The following is a 14526-nucleotide window of genomic DNA, read 5'->3' on the forward strand; positions in this document are numbered from 1 at the left end:
TGTAGCTGTGATTTCAGCAACTTCGCCTGCCGATTTCAGGGGACGAAAAATGGAAATATAATCAAAGCAGCCAAGGAAGCCAGGTGCTTGCGATTGCCAGTTTCTGTTTAAAATACGCCACGGAGCTTTGTGGCTGCGGTTAGCATGGGATAATGAAGGTTCCTCACGGCTTGCCTTCTGGAAATGAGTTGTTTGAAGGACAGTTGCCTCTGCAAAGCGGCAAGCTAAACCGCATTTGTGTAGTACGAAGTAGATGATACAAGTAGTGATAAGCGCTTAACAAACGGACGCTATCTAGCAAACCAACACGGGTGTCCTCGCCTATACGGGAAGTGCATGAGACGAACAAAATACTGAGGACCAGTGAGAGCATCAGAGGTATGAAAGCACATACTACGCATTTTTAGCTGTGCGGCGGTTACAAGAGGTCCCCTAAGTGTGGACATTGCACGAAGGTTGCGCATGTACAGGGTAGGCTGGCACGAGCTGAACGCTCAAGTCAGCCTTGAGCGAGTTCACGACAATATTTACGGTGTGTACACAAAGATATTACGAAGTGCATGCTGTTAGGCTACTCGTAACGCATGGATTTCGTTCAAGGTCGTGCAAGCGAATTTCAGTCATAGTGTCCCAAGAACTACAGCTGGAATAGAACAAAATCCCTCAGCATTCAGTAGCGGCCACTTTCTTATTCGCTTCTAAACGAACCAGCGCAAAAAACACAACGGACAAGAAAAAGGCGGAACACGACGGACAGGAGCGCTCCTGTCCATATCAGCGCTCCTGTCCGTCGTGTTCCGCCTTCTTCTTGTCCGTTGTGTTTTTTGCGCTGCTTCGTTTAGAAGCATGTCCTACCACCTAGCCCAACAACAAATGTTGCACTTTCTTATGATGTGCCGGAGATGTACAGCCCAGTGACAGAAGGATTTCAAACAAAATAACCAGTTAACCTATTATTAAGAGTTGAGGTTCACGGAAGACCAGGTCTAGCTTGCAGAAACAAACAGAATGCTCTGCTCAACCCAACTGTAAAATTTTTGTTAGGACATGTGAACTTGGTGTTTGTGGCAGCCAGCCAATACCTAAGCAGTCATAACCGGCCTGGTTATAGAGCGTAAAGCAGTTAAAGGTGGTAAAGAAAAATCGATGACAAGTTTGTTCTTCGAAGGAGCCGTCCTTTACAACCATGCTGAGTTTTTGGAAATCTTCAGGCTAAGACAGTTCACTTTAAGAGCGGTCCTGGATGGTGCTCTGAAGAAGTTAACAACGTGCATACGCTAAAGTTCCCTCGCTTCTTTAGGCGTAGAAAACTACTAGGTCATACCACATTCCCGAAGAAGTGACCACCGAAGTGAAAGTTTGCGATGATGTGCAGTAACGGCTTAACTTGCAATGGCATTCGATTTCACAGTTTCCAGATGTGCTACCATTTTTGCCACCTAAGACTGGGACCACAAAACATCGGCACTAACGAACTCAGTTCCTGTCATGGTCTTACATACTTTCCTGTTCATTTCTGCCTGCCAGACATCAAACATTCTAGAAAGAAAATTTACAAAACAAATTCACAGCATTGCTCAGAGTGTCCCCCCATCACCTGGGTTCCGCAACGCAGCTTGTGAGTTCGCGAGTTCTCGCAAGTCATCACAAAATCATCCGGCGTTGAGAGGGCCTGGCTAGAGAGAGCTTTCTACAAGGTCCACGCGGTCAGGACAAGACACCTGCAGCAGGAAGGGTTCGGAACGCGGACCGACCACACTCAGAAAGGGATGACTAGTATCCTGGCACCACGTCCATCTCGGCGTACGTCTCCAGTTCGAGAGCTGCCGCTTCTAGCGCCGCCTTGCAGTCCGCCCAGGGTTGTTGCTGTTGGGCGACGGCCACTGACGCCGGGTCGCCAAAGACCATCTCGCCGGGCACCGTCACGTGATGATCGACGCAGGCATCATCGGTTTCGGCGCCCGCTCCGTACAGGAGTTCGAACGTCTGCACTGCGCTAGAAGACGAGCAGGCAGGCGCCGTAGCCGTGGGAATGCACAACGACGTGGCCTCCGTCGCGCCCGGACCAAAGCACGTCCACCAGTCGGGGCTCGTGGCCGAAACCACCGATCCGTTAGCGGGACCGTCCACGGCGACTCCGTTTCCAGCACCAAACAGGTCTTCTTCCAGTTGCAAGGCCGCAGCCGCCGCGGCGTCCTCGGAGCTCCGGAACCGGTCCAGCTGCTGCTCGAGGTCCAGGTCGCTCTCGTTGAGGATCCACGACAGGTCACTCTTGAGCGTGTCCCCGAGGTCTCCGCAGACGTCGTCCAGGTTCTGCGAAGCGGCTGCCGTGGTCGCTCCGCCGACTCCAGCGGAGTCCATGACCACGACGGCGGCCGGGTCGACGCGTTCGACGATGACAGCCGGTCCGCTGCTGTTGTGGCCTTGAAGGGGGATGTTCAGGGGTGGCGGCTTGGCTTTGGAGGCTCCGCGGTCTCTGCGGTTCCGCTTGGAGCCCCCGGTCGTGGTGCCCGGCGCTCCAGGCTGTCGCTGCGCGGGTCGCCGCTTCTTGAAGACGCCGTCGACCAGCGAGTCGGCGTAGACGGGGTCCAGCCTCCAGAACCCGCCCTTGCCGGGCTCGTCCTTGCTCCGCGGCACCTTGATGAAGCACTTGTTGAGCGACAGGTTGTGGCGGATCGAATTCTGCGGAGAATTCATTACAAATATGTATCGGCAACAAAGTGGTATGGTTAGTGCATACCAAGAAAAGCGCAATTGGCTTAAGTTGAAAAAGAAAAACTGTATGGTGAAGACGCTTTTCCGACCCTTAAAAATAATTTTATGACATCTTGCTGAGTGATGTGCGTTAACAGAATCTATTAGGAAAAGCTTGGGATGGCAAAATAAATCTTTCGGTAGACGTCGATCGCCTTCAGAAATGCTGAAACTATGCGTTACCAGCTGAATAGTCGGTTTTTCCTAGTCAAAAAGGATAAGCGGTCATAAAGGGTAAGGATAAAGGACTCATAAAGGATAAGGATAAAGGAGCAATAGAGGCATGTTCACAATCTTCTTTTCCTTCACCGACGTTCCTGGCTGGTCACAACAGCCTTTCCAGGTAGCACAGAAGTGTTAGAACCGTGTCCTTTTCTTGTCTTGGTCGAATGTTGTTCATTGTTCTTAATGGCCTTTTTTCTGAGGTTTGTGAAACGTTACATTTAAACGTTGCAGTAGCATTTAAACAACATTTATGCTCTTTGGCTAAAAAAATAAAGTAACACAGCGATGCCAAACGCGCCAATTGTGAGGATCCATTTCTTCAGTCAAAAATTTCCCAGGTGCATGGGACTGCAAGGCAGCTAATACGTGCAACTCACATACTAATCTTCGAACTGGTTCGATACAATAGCCTGAAGCTTTTATAAAAGCAAGGTAGGAACGCTGTCCCATAAGCGATAGTGGTGAACCGGTAATGAGTAAAGCTTTCTGACGAAGTTTTCGGGCTGTGCATGCAATCCCTGACAAGCACCATTCATGGCTAAATTCTGCTAGTTATATAACATGATTACTGAAGAAACCGTTGGAAACGTTTTCGAACACAATGCTTGAAATATATCTGCAGTTTCTTTTTACAGCGACAGCTCTTACGAGCCCGTTCCTGGGTTTCGCGTCGTAGTAGGATATCGTAGTCTGTCGTCGTCGGCGTAACCAGTAGGTGCGTTACCATGGAAACCACTCGTAGGGTGATTACCGTGTAAGGAGGAAAGTGTCACGTGAGCGGAGAAATGCATAACCGATGGGTGGTTACCGCAGGAACCATATTATACACGTATTTTTGTTTAATTGCTAACATTAATTAAATTAACGTTAACAATGCAACATTACGTTGCCAGTTAATCTTTAGCATTAGCATAACGTTCCAAAGGGACATTAAAGCTGCTGAAACTTAGATAACAACACTTTTACATTATTCTAATGTTGGGCGCTACCGAGGTTATTCTCCTATGAATGGCCCTATATCAGTATGTGCCTGCTTTTTGCAAGACTGCCAGTCTGAGTTGTTACCCAGGTTATTCTCCTATGACTGACCCTATATCAGTATGTGCCTGCTTTTTGCAAGACTGCCAGTCTGAGTTGTACATCCTTGGGCTGTTCCGGAATAGATTCTGGCGGTGGCTGAATCAGTGAACTACTCACCTGCCAGCTCGGATCCGCGTTGCGGTAGTAGAGGAAGTTCTCGCGTATCCACTTATAGATGGCGCTAAGCGTCATCTTGTTCTTGTTGGCCTTCATGGCCATGCATATGAGCGTCGCATAAGAGTAAGGGGGCTTGCTCGAGCCCTGGTTCTTGTAGTCGGGCTCTTCAGCTGCAACTGCTGCCGCACATCTGCGCATGGATAAGAGTGAAGGTGAGAACGTGAGATCTCATGCAGAGGGCCAGTGAGATGAGCAGAAGAAGACGGAAAATTTGTGCAGTCACGTGAAGAGGCAGCTCATGTAAGGGGCAATTGCGTAAACAGCTTCAGTGTTCTTTTTGAACTGGAGTGAAGGCTCCTTTTTTTCGGTGGGGCATGCTCTAGAAGTGGTGCGCTGATGAATTCGGGGGGTAAAATAACTTCCCAAGGAGTTCTAACAAAGTTTAATGCACTGTAAGCAAACATGGCAGAAGGCGCTCGATATACATTTCGCTGTACGTTGTCGTTTGTGGTTTTTGAAACGCTATGCGCTATGAACTGAAACAACCATTTCCAACTAGTTCACACTTCTGTATTAAAAAATTTCTCTATACAGTTTACTCTATAGGCGATTTAACGTAGTCCAGCGATCTCCTCACTTTCCTTAAACAGACAAGGGGTAGACAGATGCGATGTACTACCCCGCTTACGTTGATGATAATGATGATGATGATGTGGCCACGCCCTTTGGAACTGGTGAGCAGTAAGTACACATGTGCTCATGCCGTGATATTGTTACGGGGAGGTTACCGCTACGGTAAGTCTATATTGGCGGCTGCTCTGAGATGGCCAGCACTAAGCTCAGACTCCAAGGGCCCAGCTACCCACTGTCAACGTCGTCGTCATCCAGCGCACCGCCACTTCTTCGTTCACGATTCGTTCACTTATTGAGTAACATGCAGTGCACCGGTAACACTATCCCCCTCGGCTGAAGGCAACGTCCCGGTGCGTGTTAGGCATGCGATGTCGAGGGTGGGTGATAGGGCTTGAGGCGAGCCACATGAACGACTTCGGATGTCAGTGGAGCGGACGGTAATACCGTAACCTCCCCGTAACAATATGCTCGAAGCTTTAACAACGCCACCTGTTCCCTTGGTGAAGCAGATCTCAGACTGGCTGGTGCAAACCCGCTCTATTGGACGGCACTCGCCTGGAGACGGCGCTGTGGGCGGACCCATGCAGGGATGCCTTGGAGGCGGCCGCCACGCAACCAGAGCCGCATCCGGGAGGGCTGGCCGGAGGGGTCGGCGGGGTCGGCGCTCCGATGCGGGTCATGATGTTCAGGTTCTGCAGCCAGTGCAGGCTGGTCAGGGCGTCGTCCACGTTGCCGTCGGCGGTGGACATGCTGCATGGGGGCACGGAGGCGAATGGGAGGAATCGCGTGGTTTTAAATCGAAAAGGAAACGGCAATTTTTGTTTTATTTTTAGCGGAAAAAGATTTGGGTACAGCTTAAGTGGTGCGATTGCAATAAGCTTTCTATAGTAATCACCCTCTGATCATCTCAGCCTCATATTTTAGTCGTACTTTTTTTTACTGAACCGTTCAAACAACTGTGTGACTAAGAAAGATGGGAGGACGGACAGACAGACAGACAGACAGACAGTGTGTGGACGTGCCCTACTCGTCCCCTTTGGTTTGCTTTCCCGCGATGCATCCTCTCTAGTTATCTTGATTAACAATGGAGGGCGCCGGCGTCACAGCGCCACGAGCGCCACGAACGGCGTGATGGCTGCGCGCGTGGGGGAGGGTGCTCTCTCCGGCTTGCCGTGGTCGGCGTGCGCTCGGTAACGTACGCGATCACGGGATGGAGATATCCTAGTTAAACACGTTGTTGGGCTGGTTGTTGCATAACGTTGATGGGAAGAAAACCAGCCAAAACACAGACGAACGCAGGAAAACGAGAAGTTAGGAAAGAGGTTGGGCTACCAACTGGGCTACCAACTGGAAAGAGGCTGAAATACATACAGGACACTATCTCATGATCATCACTCAATCGCCATCTTATCAATCATATACAGGGCACTCGGTCACATGACCATCACTCAATCGCCATCCTATCAATCAATATCTTATCAATCAATATCATCTTATCAATATTTGAGCCCCTTTCCGTCGAATAAACAGTTGGTAGAGCAGACTCTTTCCTAACTTTTAGTTTTCCTGTGTTAGCCTGTGTTTTGGCTGGTGTTCCATCAACGGGGTGGAGGCCGGCGGTATTGTACTGTGGCAGCCGCGGTTAAGCGGGGAAACGTATTTTTCCTCATATTACAAACTCCACAATAGATAGCTAGATAGATCCCAAGACGGCACGCTCACTTGGGGTTCTCGTAAAGCGGCGCAACCTGGTGGCCAGTGGTGGAAGTGTCTGACAGTGGACAGCGAACCCTCCAGTTGTTCGCCAGGCGCTCCGCCGCTTCGTCTTTGGAGATGTCCGTGAGCGCCGCCGCAGTTGACACCATCGGCCGCCGCCGCCGGATGGCGCCACCAACCAGGGACGCTGCGCAAACACATTGGCGGGCACATGTTTTAGGCTACGCGGCGGTGCGATGCTCTGGGAACTAATGTTATCAGGACTACACAAGGAAGACCCGCCTGCGAGCCGGGAATCGAACTTCGCGCCTATCGATTTCTGGACGAGTTGTGTGGCCATCGAACGATGAGCCCATTAACGCCAGCGGCTCGGAGCGCGCAGTGAAGGCCAGACTTTTTGCCGCGGGAACTCGATCTACACGTTCCTAGCATTCTGCGAGGTATTGCCCTGTGTGGCCGATTTTCCTAATTAAATCGAATTAACGTCCGGCTCCCGCCTTTTTTTTTAATTCTCCCTCGTACGGTGGGCGGAGTCGACCAACGCGTGCAGTGCCCTTCAGCCAGCTCCGTGGAGGCTTTGCTTTCGCTTCATTTTGTTTTTTAGGTTTCCGTGAATAAATAGTTTCATTTGCAGATAATATAACCGCATAATAAGCCCGCAGAAATAAAAATACGCGCGGACTATTTGCTTCTACGGACTACTACGTATTACTCCGCCGACGGCAGAGCGGCAAGCCGCCTCGGGACTGGGTGAAAGGCACTCCCCGCGTTGGTCGACTCCGCCCACCGTACGGGGGAGAATTAAAAAAAAAAAAAGGCGGGAGCCGGACGTTAATTCGATTTAATTAGGGAAATCGGCCACACAGGGCAATGAATCGAAGTTTCTAAGAATGCTCGGAACATGTAGATTGAGTTCCCGCGGCAAAAAGACGAGTTCAAATTCCTCTTCAGTGCACCTTTAAGCTCGGGGTCATCAGGAAGCCGCCAGCACCCACGTTTCTCCGGGATGGTTCGAGAAACCCATGTCCACTTGTCGACGTTTGCTTCAAGGCGTGCCGAAATGACCGTGAGGCAAGGGCGAACGTACTTTCCGGCGTCTCCGAGCAGAACCCACAAGAACGACTGGGCACAAAGGGGCCAAATTATCTGGAGTCGGCCCACGTGCGTAGAGACATCAGCAGGTGGACGTTACCTCTCCCATTTCGCAGTAAACCTGCGGTGGTTCTGCGTACCGAGCATCACGGCGGGCTGGCGGGGGACTTCCACAACCTTCGTGCATGTTCCCATGGACAAAGGACCACTTCCTTCCTTTCCTCGACCTCGCATTCCGACCTTTAGCGACGGATGCATTTGACGGACATTGTCGGCAGCCGGGGTGGTGGTGGTGGTGAAAAACTTTTATTCAAAGAGAGCTTGAGGGTTAAAAAACCCTGCTGCATGGTCGGTATCCTTAATCCGGGACACCGCACGACGAGGCCCCGTCTCGCGCCCGCTTGACCAGAGCCCTTTGGGACTCCAGCGTGGAGCAGTTGAGGAGGGCAGTCTCCCATGTCTCTCGGGTGGGGGTGGGGGAAGGGGGTAGGTGAGGATTCTGAGTACATGCCCACACCATGTGAAAGATATCGCAGATCTCTCCACAGTGCGGGCAGCGCCCATCTGTGTTCGGATCGAAGTGTTTTCCTATGGCAGGACAGAGAAGGGTTCCTGTCTGCAGGCGCCGCAGAGTTCGCTCCTCCGCCTTACTCAGCCCCTTGGCAGGTGCCGGGTAGAGACGGTGGCTGTCGCAATAATGAATTAGGATTTCGCGGAACCGCAGAAGCGGTTTATGAGCTTCTGAGCCAGGAGATCTAGGATGAGGAGCCCGGTGTGTGAGCGCTCGGGCGGCCGCATCAGCGGCCTCATTGCCTCGTAGACCCTGGTGGCCAGGAGCCCAGATCACTTTTGTGCGAGTTGGATCGGCGAGAGCGCGTCTTAGAATTTGCGAGGCAAGAGGTGATATTTCGCCTGCAAGATACAGAACGTCGCATTCCGCTGTCGACTTTCCTCGAAGAGCGTCCTCCTCTCCCAGGCTCGACACGTGACGGGGATGCGTCCACGAGTGCGGGTGTACGAGTTTGTGAACACGAGGGTAAGTTTCCGGCCACTCCTACCCTAGCGAGGACGTCATCAACGTAGGGAAACTAGGGAAGACGGACGCTATAAAACTCGACGACGAATGCGGTCGAAGTAGTCACACTTTCTGTTCCTGACTCTTGTAATTATGTAAATAAACACAGCCTTCTTTCGCCACCTTCTAACTCCGTCGCTCAGCGGCACTCCTGTCCCTGGACTGGAGGTGGGAACGGGCGTCGTGCAGACCGTGATTCCGTCGAGCAGCAACCCCGAAACTTCGCCTTCAACAACTGGTGGCAGCGGTGGGATGCTGCTACCTCGTCCTCAACAACTTGTGGCAGCTGCAGTACACAGCACGTTCTTATGTCAAGGCGCGCTACTAAACTCACATATACATTTGATGCCGTTTATTTGTGACAATGTTCATTGTAAAGTAAATTACTTTCTAATTAATTACGCAGTAATTACTCAATACCACCCGCCCAAAAGCAGCTTCAGACAAAGCCGTGCAGCTTTCCTTTGCTTGTCTACTAGTTGAGTGTCTGCGTTTAGGTTGATGCTCATAAGTAATTACACCAATTAACCTCGCTAACAGCACGAGCTTCCCGTTTAGTTTCCCAATACGGCATACGCCTCTCTCAGAGCGACGGATCAAATTGAAGATAGCGAAAACAAAACGCGGGCATGTGTATTTTCAAAAGAATACTACAACAACAGCAAAAGCAAGCACAAAAATAAAACAGAAGCCATTAAACAACCCTACACGAAGCCCCGTGCGCCTCAGACACTCCTGCATATAGAGTCCCTCCGAATGCTAATGAGCCCCGGAGACGGTCGCCAAACACCGGAGGCGCTAATTAACATAGAAGGAGGATGGAAAAACCGATAATGCGATGGTGGAAAGAAAAGAGAAAACAAAAAGGAGAAGACTTCGGGGAAGCCGGAAAGAGAGAGAGATTGAGAAGGAGAAGGAAGTCTGCGCAACGCAGGGCTCTCCGGATCAATGTCGGCCCACGGTCGGCCCTGAAGTGGAGACGATGGCGATTCGGCGAGAAGGGACCGGGCAGGCCGCGTCACGCGCGCACAGGGAGTGCAGGCCCTTGCACTGGTTTCTCTCTCCCTCTCTTTCACCCCTCCCTACCTATCGCTATATTCATCTCAATGTAGTCGTCACGCCACAAGTGCGTTTTGCGTGCTTGTATACTCGTCTCTCGCTGGGCGCCGTGTTGCTCGCTTCCTATCCATTTCTCATCTTTATATCCCCCTCCTCCTTTCTCTGTAGCTCTCGCATCGCTCTTCCAAACCTGCCGCTCATTTGCGCTTTCTGCTACGTCTTCTTTCTTTCTTACTTTCGGCTCCCGATGACGTCATAAGGTGCGAACGTTTAGACGCAGTACTATACGCAGCAAAACAAAGGGAAAAAACAGCGTTGTTTTATCTCTTTTTATTATTTTTTCTCTCCCGCAAGATGACTACTTTGTTTCAAGATCGACCTCCGTGCAAAGAGCGGCGTTGTGTTGCCACCTTGCCACTCCCAGTTCTGTTGAGAGGAATAAGCGAGGATGACCAAGTATGTACATGCTTCTCAGCACGGCAGCTTTAGGACAGCTCCATTTACGGGCAAAAAAAAAAGGAAAGGCGAGTATTTTCATGCTTGCCTGAATACTCCACTCCTTTGAGTGCGTTTGTATCCGCTGTGCACCCAGGCCAAACCCCCGCCGTGGGTATATTTATTTATTTATTTATTTATTTGAATACTGCGGACATATGCTGTATGTCTAAGCAGGAGAGGGGAATACATACAGGAGGGAAAAGCAAAACAGGTGCGATAGTACCGAACGATATAAATACCAGAAAACAAGCAACGCAAAAGTACAATTGAAAACGCAGTTACAGTACAGCTACTAAACCAGCAGTGGAAATCAAGAATGATCACAAAGCAACGGAGAGTCTCCGGTAGAGCATTCCATTGGGAAACTGTTCTCGGAAAAAAAGAAAACTTGTAGGTATTTGTGCGTGCAAAAATAGGTTTCAGGCTAAGGGCATGCTTATGGCGCGAGGCTCGTGTAGAATCATTAACGATGTAATTTTCAGGTCGGATACCAAGTAGAGAAAAGCATAATGAATGAAGGAAGTTGAGACGGGCTTTCTTCCTTCTACCTGCCAGTGGTTCTAAGTCTGCGAGTTTCAACATGGCGGAAGGAGAGTCTAGGCACCTGTAACGGTTGTAAATGAATCGTGCCGCAAGACGACCTGAGGACACCATCATTAACGTGACAAGCCTGCATCATGCAGCGGCATCATCTTTATCATCTACAGCTATGCCGGTCCCGTTTCATAACCGCGTGTTTTATTTCTAGCTCAAGCTTCCCTGTACCCCACAATAGAATCAATCATTGCCGCCCATTCGTTTTATACGCTTCTATTATCCTACAAAATCAAGAATAAAAACTGGGCATGGGCAATGCAATGTAACGCGAAGGCAAGATGATCAATAGCTTTAAAGGTAACAAAGTTGATTCCAAGGGAAGGCAAGCACAGCAGGGGGCGTTCCGACAGTCAGGTGCGCGGATGACATATAGTATTTGAGGGGATAAGGTGGCCGTATTTGGCATGACACAGGATGAGGTTAATTAGTAGGATACGGGAGAGGCCTTTGCCCTGCAGTGGACGTAGTTAGGTTGCATCTGATGATATGATGACTACTCTGCCTCCTTAAGCTGTTCTCTACCCATTCTCTAATACTAAGCTACCTTGCACCTCTTCTCACACGCAGTTCGCTCTGTGCACCAGGTGTCCTGTACCACACCAAATTGGCTTAATTTAATTCAGTTCGAAAGCGGAGGGGTTAATAATGAAAGGCGAATATTTTGATGTTCTGGAACACAGCCTGAATAAACGAAGCTCTTGGGGCAGTTATCACTCGAAGGTAGAATATCAAGAACACCAATTTCACCTTTGTGACGTATGATAATTTATTTCGTGCACGCATCACGACTGTCCCTCCTACCCACTCACTTGACGGCAGTAGCATATTGGTATCGCCCAATACGTCATCACTCATACACCGCTCATCACCTACCTTTTAACCGTCCGTTGACCTCGTGGTTGACTTTCATAACTCACACTTTAGGTGTCGCAAGAAGAGCCACGAACCACTGCTAATCGGAAGCAAGGGAAAGCCACTGCGTGTGGCTAACCTTGCGGCACTTAAGAATTAAAAATAAACCTTCCTAACCACGTTGTTACGCTCGATGCCTACGACAAGGTCGCCTGAGCACCGAAAACCAGAGGCTTCCTCGAGCCAGCCTTGGTGCAATGGAAGAACGTCAGTAATAAACGAGTCCCCTCGGATACGGCCGGTCATCAGGGGACGTGGCGGCGAGAAGCGCTTGTGTGAGCAAACTAGTAATGCAGGATTCGGAGAAGGGCCATTGCCCGGGCGCCACTGCACGAGAAGAGCCACCTGAATTTGTGCAGCGAAATGAGTGACAGGCCATCTGCAAGTATGCGCGGTATGTGAACAGTGGCGAGCCGTCCCCCGAGTCTAAAGGGATTAGCGCTGGTGTCATGCAGCTCGGTAACCCTCGGTGCGCCATGCGGGGGCGCGGGTCGAGTTTCATGCGAGAAGGCCGCGGACGTCCTTGCGCAGGTGCGGTGCACAAAGGTTCGCGGCCGACCTTGGGGGAGAAGTCAATGGGGCAAGATTGGAGAACGCGCAGATTAGGCCCAGCAGTGTGATGGTATCACCTGAGTGGCGAGGGAGGGGGGGGGGGGGGGGGTTGTCCGATGTTGATTTGCGGCCATCTCCGATGGAATGAAGGAACATGACGGGGAGCGGTCGTCGCCGCCCCGGGGCTGAACCTCGGACTCTAATGGTGGGCATTGCGTGCGATTGGTATTTAACCATGTAGGGTATAATAAGGAGGGGACTTTTGATTTGGATGATGATCTGAAGGAATAAATTTAAACCTGTAACCCGATGCTTGTCTAGGAAGCTTCTTCTACGTGCGGGCGAATAGAAAGAACGTACCAAGAATTCGAACTCACGTTATTCTAATAAACTGCGATAGCATTCTGTTCTCTGGGAACAAAAATGCGAAAAGCATTTATGTTGCCTGCTATTATGTCTACAATGAGGTTCTAACGTTCTTCTTGCGATTTTCACGCCAGAACTTTGGTTGGAACCGGCTCCATTGCCCTTATAGACCTTTTCACATTTGTCGTTTTGCCGCCGCGGTGGCTCAGTGGCTATGGTGCTCGGCTGCTGACCCAAAAGACGCGGGTTCGATCCCGGCCGCGGCGGCTGGAATTTCTTTGGAGGAGAAATTCTAGAGGTCCGTGTACTGTGCGATGTCAGTGCACGTTAAAGAACCCCAGGTGGTCGAAATTTCCGGAGCCCTCCACTACGGCGTCTCTCATAGCCTTAGTCGCTTTGGGACGTTAAACCCCGATAAAACCAAACCTAAAACCAAAACATTTGTCGTTTTGGGCGCAGCCATATTTCCTTGGGGCTGTGCCAACAGTGTTCTGATTGGCGGATTTCATGCAGGCATCTACTGCACGCGCGCAGCACAGTCCAACACGCGCGCATGCTCAATAAAGCTGTAAGCAGTGGAAAAGTATATGATATGCATGAGTCATCACCTTCTAGAATGCTCGAGCATCACTGGTGGTCACGTGGTGTTGATGACGTCAAAACCCTCTCAATCACATTCAGAGATCCCGGGGCTGGCGGGAACTGCACTGAATTTCTTTGAAATAATTTAAATGCAACGTTTCACGGGGCTGGTATTTCACAAACTGGTGGGCATGTTGCCATGTGCCATGGTGGCCAGGTTGTGATGACTTCAAAGGGTCACATGACCTCTCTTGAGCAATCATTATAAATAGAAAATTTGGCGGTGCTCTCCCTGGAACTCAGCCATGAACAGTGGGAGGCGAAGCTGGTTCCCACAGAGCTTCGTCTTCAGAGCTAGCTAATCGGCGAAGCATGGAGTGCCGTTTTTGGCAATGGTTTCTCGGACCTGGGCCAATCACCGCGTAATTCCTCGAAGTCAAATAAAGTTTACTTTCTCTGATTGGTTCATCCGGGGTCACGTGATCAGGATGTCGTCTTTTCCCAACTGACCAATCAGAGAATTTCAAATTCGGCTGCACTCTATGATTGGTCAGTTGGGGTCATGGTGCCATGCTGACGTCACAAGGGTCACGTGGCTGCAATTGTTCAGCCTGGGAATATCATTACGGAGAAAGGAGAAACTGCATGAAGACGGCCTAAGTGGTATCAAATTAATAAATATTAATGAGGAAAAAACTGTGTCATTGGTCATCAAATTTGTCCATTGGCTGGGAGGAAGTTACGTCAGCAGACCAGATAATTCTCATTCGGCGGAGGAAAGTGAAGTCGCTTCCGGTAAAGGCATCACCAGATTTTTATGCTATAAGTTAATTAGACGTCCCTGTGAATTTCTATTCGTCTTTCGGCTTGCGATAAGAGGCTGGGACCGAATGCTCTGAAAAAGACATTATCCCCGTCAAACCCCACTGATAACTCGCTGCATGCTCCTCAGTCTAATTTCATGCTTCACTCTAACTTTGATTGTACAGTGCATACTGCCTGGTATGCTTTAGCATTTTAAGAGGCAAATAGGGAACTAAATCTCAAACTTCGGAGTACGTGGCTGCCATTTGCTTTAAACCGATAACGAGACGGAAAAGGGTAAAGTGCCACTAGAGCTCGACGTTCCAGTCATGTTGGACACGTTGTTCACCTCCAGTCCTCCGTATATGCCGTATATGTTTGTAGTGCCGGTTTTGCACTTGATGTTTCCTATTGCCTGTGCCCTATGTATGCAAACCTGGATATGTTTACAGAATCCGCGTTTT

At 50.1% G+C, this 14526-nt stretch overlaps 2 protein-coding genes across 2 annotated transcripts in view; both read right to left on the reverse strand.

Annotated features, from left to right (window-relative positions):
* Positions 1 to 849: 849 nt before the first annotated feature.
* LOC149348033 (uncharacterized) lies at positions 850 to 4366 on the reverse strand. The gene is made up of 2 exons (XM_089585722.1): positions 4177 to 4366; positions 850 to 2682 (listed from the first exon to the last, which is right to left on the reverse strand). Exons 1-2 carry the CDS (start codon positions 4276 to 4278, stop codon positions 1774 to 1776), a joined length of 1011 nt encoding a protein of 336 aa, XP_089441848.1. The 5' UTR covers positions 4279 to 4366; the 3' UTR covers positions 850 to 1773.
* Positions 4367 to 5321: 955 nt separating this feature from the next.
* LOC149348034 (uncharacterized) overlaps positions 5322 to 14526 on the reverse strand; it is an 80639-nt gene continuing 71434 nt past the window's right edge. Inside the window, exons 2-3 of the mRNA XM_089541666.1 lie at positions 6532 to 6712; positions 5322 to 5559 (exon numbers count right to left, since the gene is read on the reverse strand). Of these exons, the coding sequence (XP_089397792.1) occupies positions 5322 to 5559; positions 6532 to 6674 (381 nt within the window). The 5' untranslated portion in view covers positions 6675 to 6712. The remainder of the gene's footprint in view (positions 5560 to 6531; positions 6713 to 14526) is intronic.

Source organism: Amblyomma mixtum, chromosome 4 (genome assembly GCF_055824585.1).
Source record: "Amblyomma mixtum isolate Tamu chromosome 4, ASM5582458v1, whole genome shotgun sequence".
NCBI lineage: Eukaryota > Metazoa > Arthropoda > Arachnida > Ixodida > Ixodidae > Amblyomma > Amblyomma mixtum.

What these genes read in the sequence shown, in the direction of transcription:
- LOC149348033 (XM_089585722.1), bottom strand. Translation starts at nt 4,278, where the DNA reads ATGGCCATGAAGGCCAACAAGAACAAGATGACGCTTAGCGCCATCTAT. An exon ending in ACGCGGATCCGAGCTGGCAG is followed by an intron (nt 2,683 to 4,176) that starts GTGAGTAGTTCA and finishes AATTCTCCGCAG; the next exon opens with AATTCGATCCGCCACAACCT.